This window comes from Ambystoma mexicanum, chromosome 1q (genome assembly GCF_040938575.1).
Source record: "Ambystoma mexicanum isolate Mex_15411 chromosome 1q, UKY_AmexF1_1, whole genome shotgun sequence".
In the NCBI taxonomy this organism is placed as follows: Eukaryota; Metazoa; Chordata; class Amphibia; order Caudata; family Ambystomatidae; genus Ambystoma; species Ambystoma mexicanum.
The window spans coordinates 1,266,289,621-1,266,306,137 of NC_090922.1; the positions used below are offsets into that span (position 1 = coordinate 1,266,289,621).

At 50.0% G+C, this 16,517-nt stretch overlaps 1 protein-coding gene across 7 annotated transcripts in view; it reads right to left on the minus strand.

Moving 5' to 3' along the window:
* MYSM1 (Myb like, SWIRM and MPN domains 1) overlaps positions 1 to 16,517 on the minus strand; it is a 1,148,256-nt gene that overhangs the window by 554,005 nt on the left and 577,734 nt on the right. For all 7 annotated transcript variants that reach the window (XM_069642083.1, XM_069642079.1, XM_069642082.1 and 4 more), the window contains one exon: positions 9,611 to 9,714. In XM_069642083.1, the coding sequence (XP_069498184.1) occupies positions 9,611 to 9,714 (104 nt within the window). The remainder of the gene's footprint in view (positions 1 to 9,610; positions 9,715 to 16,517) is intronic.

A 16,517-nucleotide genomic window follows, 5' to 3' on the forward strand; every position in this document is an offset into this window, starting at 1 on the left:
TAAACTGATGCCCATGTGTCTGGGCCCTCAACCTCTAATCGGTTTATTGAAATGAGGTTGACACAAAGCTGAACCTGGGAGTACTGGGGGAGCAGTGGGAATGGTGCTGTGCTTCCCTGAACTTTTAACTGTCACATGAAAAGTGTGAGCTGTGTGAGAAACCTGAAGGTGTCTCACCCGCTAGTCCCTGGGGATCTGTCAGCCAGGTGGCCAGGACACGGCCATTGCTTTTGGATCCAGTTCCTGGGGGTGGACCAATGCGGGAGGATCACCTGGATGAGGGGTCTTTGGGGAGTGGAAGTGGAACACCGGACAGTGACACAAACACTTTCTCACAGCTCACTGAGACAAAACGGACCATATACCTGACATGTTCCAACACAATGGTCAGGCAGAGTCCGGCAATTTCTGATCATTACACACACCTGACTTCCATCACACTTCCTCACACGGATAAAAGGCAGAGCACGAAAGCACACTCTGAGCAAGGCAAAGCACACGAGGAAGCAGAAGTTCCACAATGGCAGTTTAATACCAGGAGAAAGACAGCAAGACCGGAGAGGGTTGCAAGGAGGAAAGTGCCATTGACCTTTTCAGAGAAAGACTGTTACTCTTATGAGCATTCGAGAATAAGAAACAAGACCCGGAATAAAAGCTGAAGAAACCTGCATTGTGTGTCAGAGATACCCGGGACTCTCCCACGTTGATAGCCAAAGCAGGGAGGAGCATATGGCGCTGTGGTACTGTCCTTGGCTCCTACAACAAAGCAGCGCCAGTAAAGCAGCACAGCCGGTGAGTCGGGGAGACTGATACCAGACTGATCTGTGTTAGAGCCAAGGTTGCAAGCGGCAAGATTGTACATAGAAATCTGAAGAGAATTGTGTGTGAAGCGTATATGACAAGCAACGTGAATAATTAAACAGCAGATGAGTGACAGAATTTTTGAAGCGAAGACACATACCGTAAACAGAGTGGTCTGGCGCCACGTGGGCGCTCATTTGAAGTTCTCTGTTAGCTATCCAGCTGAGAAGTGGCAAATGTAAAAATGAATTGTGAAATCAAAGTGGTCCTGCAAAGGGCCAAGCTAAACCCTGTGCGCATTCGAAAGTTGATACTAACTGAAATTGGTCCGAACCTGGCTGAGGGAGACTAATTGTGTAAGAGGAAGGATCTGAGCCCGGCTGAGGGGGATCCGGGGTGAACCGTGAGTCATCCGAGAATGAATATTTTATGAAAATTGTAAAAGGGGATCTGTACCTGGAAGAGGGTGATCCAAATTATCGATCATTGTATTGAAGGGATCTGAGCCTGGATGAGGGAGATCCAGGGTGAAGAGTGAATCACCCGAATTGAGTACTTGTAAGAGGAAAATAACTGTTCATTTTGGTACATCAGTCACTCTGAATCAAGAGACTTTGATAAGTAAAGAGACTTGGGCAGAGACAGCCCTGATGCTAGTAACTGAACTGTATCATCGTGCCAAAGGAGCCAGAGATTGTGCTACGATCGAGTGAACCGCCTTGTCCCGTGCTGAAAACGTGGGTAAGTGAGGCCAATGGCCTGAACATCCTGACATATAATTGTTGTGAACTTTTCTTTCTTTTTCATAAATACTACCCCCACACTATTTGTATTTAGAGTTAAGGATTGGCAATAGATTTTTTAGTATCGTCCCTTTTATTTCGACGAGACACCATTAGGAGTGCATTATTAGTACTTGATGGTTGTAGCTTGTTCCCATATGCAGATTTAGGATTAGGCGTTTATCATACCCTTGTTGAAGTTCAATAAACACCCTTGAACTGTGGTCACTTGTGTCTGTCTTACTGTTGACACCATGCCTTCCTTACAGCTGGGAAGACTTTGGACAGCTGACCCTGCTCCAGAGGAGAAATGCGAGGGCTTATTTCTGTCCCAAACTGGCTGTTCGAGAGACACGGCACATGAAATTGAGACAGTCCCGCAAAATGCGGGATGGTTGGCCATCCTACAGAAACAGCCCAGTTCGCCGACTTTGGGTTTCATCTGGGCTTGATTAGCTGCTGTAACGCTCACCTGATTCCCACGGAGGCGCAGGTCTGGCTTCGAGTGCTGATGCTTCTTCAATGGTGAAGCGCAGGACTCTGAAGATGGACAGGAAGGGCCCCTCTACTCTGGCTTCTCCGGCTCGCAGGAATATTCCCCTGTGCGTGAAAAGGGAGTATTACCTACTGACTGAGTTATGCTCAAGCCTCCCACTCTCTTCCAACCCCCCACGATACCCTTCCACGATTCCCCGTGAAGTCTCACCTTAGGGTCAGGAAGGATGAGCTCTCCATCCTGCTTCTGATGCAGGGGCGCGTTGAAACCCAGTTACTTCACTGGATTGAGGATTGATGGGAGTTCAGGTAAGCTTGACTATTCAGGTAAGGCTCTGTAAAAGTTCTGTTGCAAGTTCAAAAGTCCAAGCTTAATAATAATGTTCATTGTCTTTTTCCCCTTAGGGGCCGGGGTTCGGAATGCCGGAGATATGGCGCCGACCCGAAGTGAAACGTGCAGTTCCAGTAAATGACAGGTAAGTTCTGGACGAGCGCTCGGGTAAAGTCTTTGCATTCGCTCATTCAATGTCTTTGTCTTTTTTCCCCATAGGGGCCGGGGTCCGGAAAATGCCTGGAAGCGGCAAGACCCAAAATGAAATGGGAATGACCCAACAGGTAAGGCTTAGAAGGAAACTGAGCTTTTCCTATTCCCTTCCTTCTCTCACCTTGTTCTTGTCTTTTTCTCTCTAGGCTCTGGGAAGTGGCTGTGGATCCGGATGATCGCTGCTGAAGATGGTGGCGTCCAGGATAGGTGAGTGAAATGCAGCGCTGCAGCGATCGTAGCGAAATGCTTTTAAAATGATGTCTTCCTTTTCAGGATCGTCGGTATGATGTCTCCGTGGTGCTGATTTAGCAGGTAAGGTCTTTTGTCTCCCTTTGCAGGTGACCCAGGATACTGACAGGCGTGGCTGAGGTCCAGATGCAGGAGCTGACACGGTGAGCGTCCAGCTGCCAGGAGCAGAACAACGCGAAGCGTGAGTTGCTGATCGGGTGTGGTTTAAATAGCTTTGGAAGAAGTTCCAAGTGTGTATCCTTCCTCCGATCAGGTATGTATCCTTCCCCGTCCACACCCGGGTGGAAAGTAGTCCCACAGGTAAAGTAGTTCCATTCAGGCCTCAAGAGGGCCTGGATGTGGCAGCATGGTCTGCATCAGGTAAGTGCACATCAAAACACTTGAACACATGTCTAGCTTTATGAGCCTGGCGCCTAAGGCGCCAGGACAGAGGTCCAACATGAGCCTGGCGCCTAAGGCGCCAGGACTGCGTCCAAAGGGCCCAAGCTTGGGCCCGCTGGCACTCCCCTGGGGGAAATGATGCCTGCCTCTGGGGTTGCTGGGTTGGACCTGGCTCCTTGGAGGTAGGCATCATGACAGCTGCCTAATTGATAGAGGGTGAGCATGGAGAACCTGCACAAAAGGGATTTTCGTCAACCATGTGGATGGATCTTTTTGGCCCATTGCAATACAACCTTATCTAAGTGGCTGTATTTTAATTGTTTCCCTGTTCATTTATCTATTGTAGCTGTGACAGCGTAAAGGTGGGCAGCTAATGCAAGCACCTGCTTACCTTGCATCACAAATATGCTCCTCTTTTACTCCTTTCCCTCCTGCTTCCTTTTTCTCCCAAACAGCATTCTTTCGCCCCCCCTTTTTTCATTACATGCAATTTCCTCTGTTCTATCCCACTAACACTTTTGTATAGGCGCCTTATAAATGCTATAACATATCATATCATAACACTATGTCGTCCCCTGTCCTTGCTACATTCCGTTAATCCTCCTTTCTTTCTCCAATTCTGCCAAAAGTTCTTTGTTATAAAAATCCCGCTCTCTTCATAACTTTTCTGCTATTTGTATACTCACCTGGCTTGCTTCACCATTTTCTGTAAGGGAGAATTCTCATTTCTGTGCTAATTCCCTTCAACCTTATAGATGCAAAGCTGTTTTGCTTGACCTTAGGACTTTTTATGCTGGAGTGAGTGAGACCTTTTTCTCATTCTCTCATGTATTTTTGATCTGATTTGAACACCGTTTTGTTTTTGAAGTCTGACAAACTCCACAGGCATCTACTTTTGTATTATGACACACAGCACCCTCCGTGCAGTATCACAGAGAAGCCCTTTGGATTTCTCATAAGTTTTAAATACCTCCTCTTGGATAAACTACTGATTCCAAGAGTAATAAAGTGAAATTGAGTTTACTTACCTGTTTTTCATATGTAGGTTGTGTACACCCCATCCTATGTGGAAGTACTGGGGGGTTACACAGTAGCCCCTTTACCTACTTACTCATGTAACCTTTTTATGTTACCCTCTCTACAATTAATGGCTGGTAGCAGTGGTTTCATTTTTCTACCATTGTGTGTTTTTACAGCAGTCTGAATCCTCAGCTGCAGTATTTCACCCATGGGTGCCCATTTTGTCAAAATGGCCCTGGTATTCTTTTTTTGCCATTTCTTGCTTGCAAGGTCTTTCTTGGGTTTTACTCTGTACACCAAACCAGGTTTGACCCTTTTGTTTGTTTTGCCTTTGGCAGGCTTGAATGCTGAAACCCGCCTGTGGCTCCAGTGCGTCTTGCTGCGCAGGAAGCGAGGGAGGTGCCTGAAACTCTGTGTCCTTAGTCTCCTTGGTTATCTTAATGCACCCAGTGCTGATAGGCTGGCTAGCTGTCCTTAGAGGACAGCAACCCTGCTGCCTGAGTGACAGCTAGGTTGTGCATGAATGGGAGAAACCTGCATAAAAGGTCTCGACCAGAAGGCAGAGTCGACCACTGGAAGAAACATCCGACGAAAGAAACTGGAAGAGAATGTTGCAGTACGCTCCTGGACCTTTGAAGTGCCCGGTCAAACCCTGCTGCAGTGCCGAAGCTCCAATTTCGCATTGACTAGAGAAGCCCGGAACGGACGACTCCTTCCCTTGGGTTGGTGGGACCAACTAACCCCAAGACTAACTTTGCTGGAACCCCTGTCCCTGCTGGCTGTACTTCCTTGCTGCTGCTGGAACCGAGTGCCAGGGGTCAGGAACACCAGAAACAAATGCATTGTCTTTAAGCCAGGCCAGAGCTCCAGCAAGATCCTAAGGACCCTCCCGAAGCAGTACAACCCAAGCCTGAGCCACCTCAACAGAGCGCTGGACCCCAGAAGCAAGGGGAGCACTTCAAGTGTCCAAGAACCACGGTGGTGCTATAGCTGAAAACGCGAAGTGCCGCTGAATTGGAAAGAGCTCCGAGCCGCTGTCGACCTTCGAAATGCAGTGCAGGAGTCCTCCAGACGTTCTCCCTTTTGTTCCCACGACTGATGCTCAGGAACCCAGGACCTGCAGGACTGCTCCATGAACAGAAGCCAGCTGGATTCTCTTCTTCCAACCTAGGGTACTGTCTTGACAAAAGGGGTACTTACCTTTATTGTTTGTAGCTGGTTTGTTCTCACTGGCGACTTACAGTAGCTGCTTTTTCTATAGAGTTGCTTGCAGCTTTGCCCTTCACAAGCCTACAGTGATTCTTTTTCTACAAACTCTCTCAAAACATTGTGCAACACTTATGTGCTATCTGAAGAAGCGTCAAATCTCCCTAGACATTGTCCAAAGTGACTTTGGCAGTCCTGGTTCCCTGCAGACTCCTCTGACCCATTCACTTTGGTTTTAACTGTCCCTCACAAGTGGTGCATACGTTTATCTTGTATTGCTGCTAAAGGTCTAACCTAGACTTCATTGGGACACTGAAAAGTATTCACATGCTCTATGAACCTGTTAACCTTTTTCCTTCCCTAACCTTTTCCGTTACACCACCTCGGTATTGCATTAAGTGTAAAGGGTGATATATTAATGTCCACAATTTCCTAACAATTGAAGTCACCTCATGGTGTAGGAAGTGTGTGTGCGACATCCCAAAAGGGCATCTACTTACTTATCTTAAAATTGAGAAAGAGTTATGAAGTGTATTTTTATTGTTGCATATTGCCCTTTCCAAAGAAGGTTTATTTAAAACCAACTGTTAAATAAATAATTATTTTACTTGAAAACCTTGAGTATAAGTGTTATTTGAATACTTGTCATTGTGAACCTCTATGTTACATCTCTACAGCTCACATGTACCCCTTTTGAGATACGTCTGGCTGCAAAGTGACTACCAACTTGTGTAGTACAGACCTATACCAATAGGTGGGTTACCTACTACCAAGAGGACAAGGCTGGTGTAGTCTCTCACAGGGCTACTACATACAAACTTGCCTAGCACCCACATCACAACATTTGCCTTTGCATTGCTGCCCCTCCACTCCCCATTCTTCATTCACTTGCATCCCTTCTCCTGCCCTCCCACATTCTTAATTTCTCCGACTCTTTAGACCTCCATTATTCCCCATCCTCCTTACACTCCTGAACGACCTGCTCTATATTTCCCTACCTTTAATCCTCTTTACCCCGCATTTCCGATCACCCCTGTGCCTCATTAACTACTGCCCCATGCTCCTGCCCTCGTTCATTCTCTGGACCCATTCACCGTTTTACCCTCACCTGGCTCTGTTCAATCACCTTATCCCCTACTTTCACTCTCAATCTCTCCCTCACGCTTCTGCCCTCCTTAATTCTCCACTCTCCTGTCCCATCAGTGTTCATGTTACCTGCTCCTTCTCTGCTTTTCTTACTCATTATCCTGCCCTTATTTCCTCCATTTCCATTCACTGCCCTGTAGCAGGGCCCTGTGGAGCTGGATGAGAAATGGGGCTAGTTGGTTGGAGTTAAGGGGTCTTTCAAGTGCCACAATCAGCACCCACAACAAAGGTAACACCCGGTATGTTTTGAGATTAAAAGGTGATCTCCTTTAAATCTGTGATCTTCAATGACATTTCAAGTGGGGTAAGAACACCGGGGACATGCAAAAATGGTTCTGCATTCTGTAGCAATTATCCCATTATATCACCTTATATAATGTCCCTTCCCATTGGCCATGTTATTGCATACTGCCTTGAACCCTACAATTTCCAACATTACATTCAGGCTTCATCATTCACTATTACCACCATTGACAGCAAAACCTGGCGAGGATGCCCAGCTGCCTCTAGTTAAAGTCAGATCCCAAACACACAAAACTAATAAACACAACTAAAGTTCATCATTTTGCAACTCCGTCCACTCTAGGCTCCGTTTCCATGACCTATTCGCCTGGGGCCCTCTAGCAGATTTAAGGCATAGGGCCCTGTGGGCAAAAATGACACTGTGCTGACCCTTAAGTTTCTGTGAGCACACCGTCCACTCGCAGTGTGCCCCGCCTTGGCCCTCAACGTGCATCACGTCACGCTTCCAATGTTCCCAAGGCCCTCTACAGCTAGGGTCTATGCATTAGCCACAGTGTTTCCCAAAGTGCATTGGCTCTAAAGTGTCGCAATTAGCCCAGGTGCTTAATGTTGAGGGTGGACCGGAGATTAGGGTGACTTCACTCCTTCTGTGTTACCAATCCGCCCTTCTGCCGAATTTAGGGGAGCTCAGAACTCAGGTCCCCATCTTGCCCAAGGTCACCATCTTGCCCGAGCCCCCTGATGGTCTCGATTGCTACATTATTGCTGTCAGAAAGTTCAGCACAACTCATACGAGTATTTGTAAATAACCTAGGCCACAAGGATATCATTAATGAGATATGTAGTTTACCATATGCTGGAAAAGTCTAAAGCTTCTACTTATTAATCGATAGTCTAGACAGAAACTAACCCTACATACAAAGATGAACGTGGGTGGGAACTAAAGGGTACAACGTTCCTTTACTTTTCGGAGCAACCCATAATTGTTCTTACTTTACGCGACCCAGAATACCGTTCGAGGAAGGCAACCTTTTTAAAAAAACGTTTTTTGTTTTAACTTCATTCCAACTGGGGACACAAACCTGAGCTCTGATGATATCAAGCCAGTGCAACATAGCACTGCGCTCTTTGGTGCTGGAAGGGGATTGTTTATTTCAAGCTTTCCCAAGCAGCCAAAACGCCCATCTTGATTGCGATCTGCATATGAATGGCTGGCTCAAACCCGTTAGCAGGCAATGGGAGGGGTGTGTCTGTGGCTGGCCATGTTCTTTAAAAGGTGAGAATGGTGAAGGGGAGGCTTCATGAAGGTGCAAGCTGAGTGGGACAAGGACACACTAATTGTGATAATTTAAAATCAATTTTCTTTCATTGCGTCTTCTTCAGTCTTGCTAGAACTTTTGTAAAACACAATGTTGCAAGGTGGAGTGGAGGAAAGGAAGGACCCATGTATGGGGTTGAATAGGGGGTGTGGGCAGAAAAGGGGGCGGGGCACGAGGAACATAGTTCCACTACTTCGACCACTGCCTATATACATAGAAACTTGCCTTTAACTACAAGCAATAGATATAAAGGAAATATCTCAAAGCCATGGATTAAAAAATTAGAAAATATGCATTCAAAAAGGTAAACCAGTAATTTGTCTTACAGATTTTCGGGATAACATTACAGAGATGGTAAAATACTTTAGTGGGATTTGGGGTAACTCAGGTGCTTGAACTTTGTGAATTATTGATAGCGATAGGGGAAAGGAAGACTGGACCCAAGGATTAAACCTCTTGAAGACAATGTGCTCTGTCACTTACCCAACTAGGAAAAAGGAAGTTCCTGTGTATGCTTATTAACTTCTACCAACTAATTTGGAAATATGCCCCGAGACTACGGGCCATTACTGCATAAGGTAATGCCCCCGGGACCCATAGTTATAGGCCAGAGCATAGTGAGGGCCTTATCGAAAGCCCTGGGGGCATTACCTTATGCACTAATGGCCCGCAATCGAGGGGCATATTGCCATCAGTCCCCCGGCCCGTTAGACCGGAGTACTAATGTTTTTTTACCCTCGGCTGCGAGACGCATTGTGTCCATTTTCTCTTTCAATGGCAGCCATAGTAAACAAAGAAAATGGCCGCCATGGAAGGGGAGTAGGGACTACGTGTAGTCCCTTCTCCCCCTTCCATGGAGGCCATTGAAAAAAAATAGTAAAGAAAAAAATGGCCGCCATGGAATGGGCTGCCAGTCGCGGGAAGAACTCTGGCCCGCACGGAGCTCCGAGCCTTCTGGGGCAGGTAAGACCGGGCGAGGGCCAATGAGCTTGCGTTTTACAAGCTCATTGACCCTGCCCGGGTACTAATGTAAAATAATGCCTACTATGCAGAAAGAAAACACAGCACTGTGAATAGTCAAATTGGTGACATGTTTTGTTGTATTCAAAACAAATAAATACAATGTTCTAAGCAAAAACATTTAAAATGCTGAACATGGCCATTATAATAAACCTTTACCTGTGGTTCTACAGGAACAAGAACCACTGGTACAAATGCAATCCGTTCAAACAATTTCACACAGAATGCACAATCTCCAGCAAAAAGCTAAGATACTATACTGTGATAGTTCAGCACTCTCCCCATTGGAAACTACTTTAGTGTAGTTCAAGATGTATATCTGCTAAACGTTGAGGATGCTACTATTGGTGGCCATGCCGCAGTCTGGTAAAAGATGCAAAACTGCTTTACTGTTTGCTACGAACCATAGACTGTAATCGTTGAGCGAGTTGATATGCTTCCATCCCATCTTCGGCTTCTTTGGATTTGGCTCTGTCTGCAGGCTTCGGTCGGTTATAGACGCACTGCTCTACATAAATGCAGGCAAGAAACGGATCGTTACCATGGTAAAATGTAGATCAATCAAAAAGGGTACTGCATGAAGTAATTCCTGCTAGGCATCTTTGCATGATCTCTTCTGAAAGCACAGCTATATGGAACAATATGCATTCTGCCCTCACTTCACTCAAATCTTAAAATGAACAGAGGGATCCAGTATCAAGTTAAGAGCTGCCTGCAACAGTATTCCATTTCAGATTAAAAGTGCTTATACATCAAGAAATGTTGTTTCAAAGCGCCCACAGGACAAGCGGGGGGTGAGGGGGGGGCTCGAACATGGGCCCAAAGACAAATAGAATAAACTGATGAACAGGAAAGGGGTGGTCGTACTAGGCCTTGTGAACATTCAGTGCAGGGATCGAGATATGGGACAGGGAGGGTGTAAGTGCTACCAGTTCCACTGAGGAATGTGCCAAGGGGTCTGTTGAGTGCAACAGTAAGTGCCAGGCAGAGATCACTTAGTGCAGGCCTGTGATAGCACAAGCCAGTGGGTGCCCCAAGGCATGTGCTGGGATGCAGCAGAAGGCTGAAGGATATTGTGCCAAGGGTCTAATGCCCCAGGCCACAATCTCAGCGACTGTGGGGTATTAGAGTGAGAGGGGGAATGAGGAGGTGAAGAGGGAAGTCTCGAGGAGCTTCTGGAATTTAAAGAGATCCGGTTCAAAATAAAGAGCTAGGGGGAGGCTGTTCCAGAGGAGGGAACCCCTCAAGGAGAGATGTCTGCACCCAGCTTGTTTCTTACAGAAACGCCTGACAGGCAGAGTTAGAGCCAGAGGAGACTAAACCTCTGGAAGAAAGGAATTTGGTGAGAGCGAGTTGTAGATAGATGGTCCTAAGCCCCAGGCAGCCTTATGGATGATGCAGAAGGATTTGAATTTGATCCTTGCAGCAACCGGGAGCCAGTGGGGGTATTTTAGGGTTAGAGATACGGTTCCTGGGCTTGAGGTTAAGGATACCTCTTGCAGCCCTATTCTGGAAAAGCTGGAGGGGGCGGAGAGAGGAAGAGGGTAGATTAAGGAAGAGGCTGTTGCAATAGTCCAGCCTAGAGATTACCAGAGTTCTAGAGACATTGAGCTTCTGGGGAAACGTGAGGGAAGGAAGGCTACCTCAGGAGGTGGAGCAGAAAATTGCCCTTCTTGACAAGGCCCAAGGTGTGAGGGAGGAAAGAGAGAGAGCACTGCAAGGTTTCTGGCTCCAGATGCAGGAGAATGGTGGAGAGCCCGTAGAGGGTGGTCATAGTGAAGGGAGGAAAGAAGGAATGGGAATCCAAATATCCAAATAGGAAGATCACAGTCTTGCTGGCATTAAGGCAGAGATCATTGGAGGCACACAAGGAATGGCTAGCAGATAGGCTGTCGGGAATGGTAGAGGAAGTAGGGAGAGTTTGAAGAAGAGTTGGGTGTTATCTGCATAACACTGGAAGTGAGGGGAAAAAGTAGAGATAAGGTGAGCAAGCAGAGCGAGATAGACATTAAAGAGCCAGGGTGAGAGGTTAGAGCCTGGGGAACACCACACGTGGAGATAGAGGTAGGAGAGGAGAAAGAGCCCCAGATGACCTGGGAGGGACTGTCAGTGAGGAAGGAGGTGAGCCTGTTCAAGGCCCATTCTGAGACACCAAGGGTATCATGGAGCCGTATTAGAAGGATGGAGTGGTGGACTGTATCAAATGCAGAGGAAAGATCAAGTAGAATGAGAACAGAGGGAGAGTTAGTGTCATGAGATGCGCACAGTTGTGTAGTTTCTGTGCCTCTCTAAGCTCGGAATCCAGACTGATGATTGTGTAGGCAGCCAACGAGCTCAGTATGCTGGGCAAGTTGGGGGAACAACAGCTTCTCAAGGAGTTTCCCAACAAAGAGTGATGGAGATGGGCTGGTAGTTAGCCGAACAGGAGGGGTTGGTGGAAGGCTTTTTCAGGAGGGGGCATACAAGACAGTGCTTGAGGGAAGAGGGGAAAGAACAGTAGCAAGAGAGTGATTGCAGAAATCACCAATTGCAGGGGCAAGGGAGGTAATGTCCTTAATAGTTCAGGAAGAACAGGAAGAACATGTTTGGAGGAGACCTTCATAGAGCGGACAACCCTAGTGACCTTGTCCGATGTGATAGGAGAGAAGGAACAAGTTACTTACCTGTAACTGTTGTTGTCCAGCATGGGTCTGGCATGGATTCACATGCTCATGAATATTCCCCGTCGTCAGGCCGGGAATCCTCCGTATAGAAAAAAATCAGTATCAGTTTCGTTTCTGATCTGTCTTTCTTAGTAGTAACCAATCACTGGTCTCTGGGTCATACTGCCCCCAGCCAATGACTTCCCTCTCCCTAAGCCCCGCCTCCGGCAGCCATCCTCAGATTTGGTAGCACGTAAAGTGGCAGTATGACCAAGTGAAGAGCCGCAGAGGGGTAGGCGGGAGGCTTTGCATGTGAATCCATGCCAGACCCATGCTGGAGGACAACAGTTACAGGTAAGTAACTTGTTCCTTCTCCAGCATGGGGTCTGGCATGGATTCACATGCTCATGAACAAGAGAATACATAGCAGTACACACATGCACAACCACGGGAGGTGGCAACAGGCTCAACATTAAGCAATAGAACAACTCAACATTAAGCAACTCTTACCTCCTCACCAGGCTCACCTTAGGCGAACAGGTTGCGCAGCACTGCTTGGCCGACCCTGGACTCCTCCCTGGAGTCCCGATCGACGCAGTAGAATCTTGTGAAGGTGTGCATCGACCTCCACGTTGCAGCCCACACCAGACAGGAACGCCGTGGTAGCAGCGATCGCTCTGGTCGAATGGGCTCTCGGATGGCCGGGCAGCTGTCGGTTTGCCAACCGGTGACAGTGCATGATGCAGCCGGAGAGCCATCTGGAAATGGAAGTCTTTGAGAGAGCCTTCCCTTGATTCACAGTCCCAAAGTTCACAAACAGTTGTGAGGTCTTCCGAAAACTCTTCGTGCGGTCCACGTAGAACTTCAGCGCTCTAGCTACATCCAGCGAGTGCAAAGTCCTCTCAGCCGGCGACGAAGGCGACGGGAAGAAAACTGGCAACACCAAGGGCTTGTTGAGGTGGAAGTCCGAGGGCACCTTGGGAATAAAGGAGGGGTGCGTCCTCAGCACCACCCTCGTGTCATGAAAAGTCAAGTATGGAGGCTTGCAAGATAGGGCCTGGATCTCTCCCACTCGTCGTGCGGAGGTGATGGCCACGAGGAAAGCTGTCTTCCACGACAGGAACTTCAAAAGCGCCGAATGCATAGGCTCGATTGGGGCCCCCATGAGCTTGGTCAGCACCACATTAAGCTCCCACGCCGGGGCAGGAGCCTTCACCGGAGGGAATGATCGGAATAGTCCCTTCATGAATTCTTTCACCAGGCGATGAGACCACAAGGACGTCCGTCCCGTCGTCCTGGTATATCGGGAGATTGCAGCCAGATGTATTTTGATGGAGGCGTGAGCCAGTCCAGCTTTGGCCAGCGACAGTAGGTACGGCAGTCCTTGAGGGGCCGTAATCCGCAGAGGGTTAATCTTCTGTGCACGGCACCAGACAGAGAACCTCTTCCATTTATGTCCGTAGCACTTGAGAGTTGAGGACGCCCTGGCCTTTGCAAGCACCTCTCTGCAGTCGGCCGGGATGTCGTACCCTCCAAACCATAGTGCTGCAGGAGCCAGGCCTGCAAGTTCAGCGACTCCGGGTTGTGGTGAAGAATGGCGCCTCCTTCTCTGGAGAGAAGGTCTGCGTCCGTCGGCAGCTTGACTGGTGGGGACGTTGACAAGTCCAGAAGGTTCGGGAACCAGATCTGCCTCGGCCACGCCGGTGCGACCGGGATCATCCTGCACCAGGACCTCTTGAGCTGGTTGATGAGCCGGAGCAGCAACGGCAGCGGAGGGAACGCACAAAGAAATAGGGCGTCCCAGGGGAACGAGAAAGCATCGCCCATGCTCCTCGGCTGGGGGAACCTGCTGGCGAACCTCCGGCACTTGGAATTCGCCGCTGTCGCGAAGAGATCGATTTGGGGTTCGCCCCATCGTCGGAAAAGTCGATCCACTTGATCCAGGCGTAGTTCCCACTCGTGGCACGAGCGCAGCTCCCTGCTGAGTGAGTCGGCGATCGTGTTTTTTATTCCTGCCAGATGAAGAGGCACCAGAAACATCCCTTGGGCGACGGCCCAATGCCACAGATCCTGGGCTTCCTTGGATAGGGCCGGGGACCTGGTTCCGCCCTGCTTCCGGATGTAGAACATCGTGGTGGTGTTGTCGGTGAAGATCCTCACCACCTTGCCCTTGAGGGACGGAAGAAAGGACCTAAGGGCCCAGAACACTGTGCGGAGCTCCAAGATGTTGATGTGGAGAGACTTCTCCTCCGGGAGCCAAAGGCCTCTCGCGTGATGATCTCCGGAGTGTGCTCCCCAACCTTCCAGGGAGGCGTCCGTCGTCACCGTCACCTGGTGAGCTGTGGTCTGAAAGTCCGTACCTGCCGACAGATGGGCGCGGGTACTCCACCACCGGATCGCCTGACGGAACGTCTCATTGAGAGGGATCCTGTCCTTGATGCTGCCCGTCGACTGGATCCAGCGGGCGTCGAGGAACTCCTGTAAGGGTCTCATCCGAAGCCTCCAAAGGCGCACCAGATAAATGCAGGAGGACATCATCCCGAGGAGGGACTTGATAGATCTTACCCTGGCCATGTCCGTGGCCAGCAGACGCTGCACTTTGCCCAGAATGGTCCTGGTCCTTTCCTCCGACGGCGAGGCCAGCCGCGCCACTGTATCGAGCTTGGCTCCCAGAAACAGGACGACTTGCGACGGAACCAGGTGGGATTTTGGAAAGTTGATGGAAAATCCCAGGTCTGTAAGCAGCTGGACGGTCTTCGCAGTGTGCTCCACGGCGAGCTCCATTGTCCTTACCCGGATGAGCCAGTCGTCCAGGTAGGGGTAGACGTGGATCCCCTGTAGGCGCAGCCGGGCTGCCACTGGTGCGAGGCACTTGGTGAACACCCTGGGTGCCGACTTCAATCCGAACGGGAGGGCATTGAACTGGTAGTGCCGCCCTTGGACCACGAACCTGAGGAACTTTCGGTGTCTTTTTAGAATGGGGATGTGGAAGTACGCATCCTCCAAGTCCAACGACGACAGGAAATCGCCCTCCTCCAGCTGTCCCAGCACATGCTAGAGGGTGACCATACCGAACTTCTGTGCCTTGATGTACTTGTTCAGTCGTCGTAGGTCCATGATGGGGCGCCATCTTCCTGTCTTCTTTTTTAGGAGGAAGTACCTTGAGTAAATTTCGGAGCCCCGAAGCCTCTTTGGGACGAGCTCGATGGCACCCTTCTTGAGCATCGCCCTTACTTCCAACCGTAGTTGAGGGACGTGATTTTCCTTCCTGGCCATGGGTGGAACGCGAGGGCACTTCTTCTGAAACTCGAGGGCGTGCCCTTGGGCCAGGGCGTACAGCACCCAACGGTCGGTGGAGATGGACTCCCACACGCTGATGAACCTCGCCAGCCGGCCTCCCACCGGGGTGCTTAGGCGGGGGCCCAACCCCAAGGTCGGTTCAATCTTGTTTGGAGGCCGCCTTGCCTCCTTGACCGCCGTGTCGACGTCGACGGGCACCACCTGACTTGCCGCGTCCCCTGTAGGCTTCCTGGGACGAAGATCTTGCCGCTTGGCGGTAAGTGGAGGAGCCACTGCCGGATCCCTTGGAGGCACCTTGTCTGCCTCCGGAGCTCCGAAAGGACGCCGTCGTTGGAGCACTCCCAGTGCCCGGGCAGTCTCTGTGTATGTTTTGATGGCCTGAAGGGACTCATCAACCACCTTCACAAACAGGTTGTTCCCGTCGAAGGGCATGTCCAAAACCTTGGTTTGTACGTCCTGGCGGAAATCCGTGGCCTTGAGCCATCCTCGTCGTCTCAAGCAAACGCCGTTGCCCAACTGACGGAAACCGGTGTCGGCGATGTCAGTTGCCACCGTGATGGCGTGGTCTGAAGCAATCTCCCCCTCCTGTAGGATTTCAAGGGCCTCAGCCCTTTTGGCGTCTGGAAGGAAGTCTAACAGAGGGGTGATTTTGAACCACAACTCCCTGTCGTAGCGGGCTACGATAGCCAGGGCGTTGGCCGCCTTGATAGTCGTCGCTGCGGATGAGATGATCCGTCGTCCCATCGTGTCCAACTTCCTGCCCTCGCCGTCCGGCGGGGAAGTTGATGTCGAGGCCGATGCCCCCACAGCTTTCTTCTTTGCCGCCGCCGAGACGACCGAATCCGGGGTAGGTTGTGCCCGAAGGCACAAGGGGGCAGCGTCGGGGACCCGGTACTACTTCTCGTACCGGTCCCTCTTTGCCGGCGCCGTGGCAGGGTTCTTGAGGAGGGCGAGCCCCTCATCCCAGATGTCATCAAGAAGCGGTACGGCGAGGACCATCTTCCTTTTAGTCTCACACCGTTGGTATAGGAACCCTTCTTTCTTCTTTTCTTCTGGGCAGAGCTGGAAAAGCTCGGATGCCCTGGAAATCATGGCATGAAAGGATCCAATCTCGTCGGGCGGAGACGCCCGAGCAGGGGGCGACGGGGGAAACGTCCCGTCGTCGCCTCCGTCGTCATCTGTACCTGTCGTAGCCATGTCTGTGCCTGTATCATCCCTGTGGGTAGTAGACCGGGGGGAAGGCAGAGCAGGCCGCAGAGGTGGGAGAGGTGGCGTAGGATGCGTCCTCCTCCTCTTATGCGGTGGACTCTCCAAGGTCCTGGCTCTGGTTCCCCCGTCGGGTCTGGCTCAGGTACCTCCGTCGGGGGAA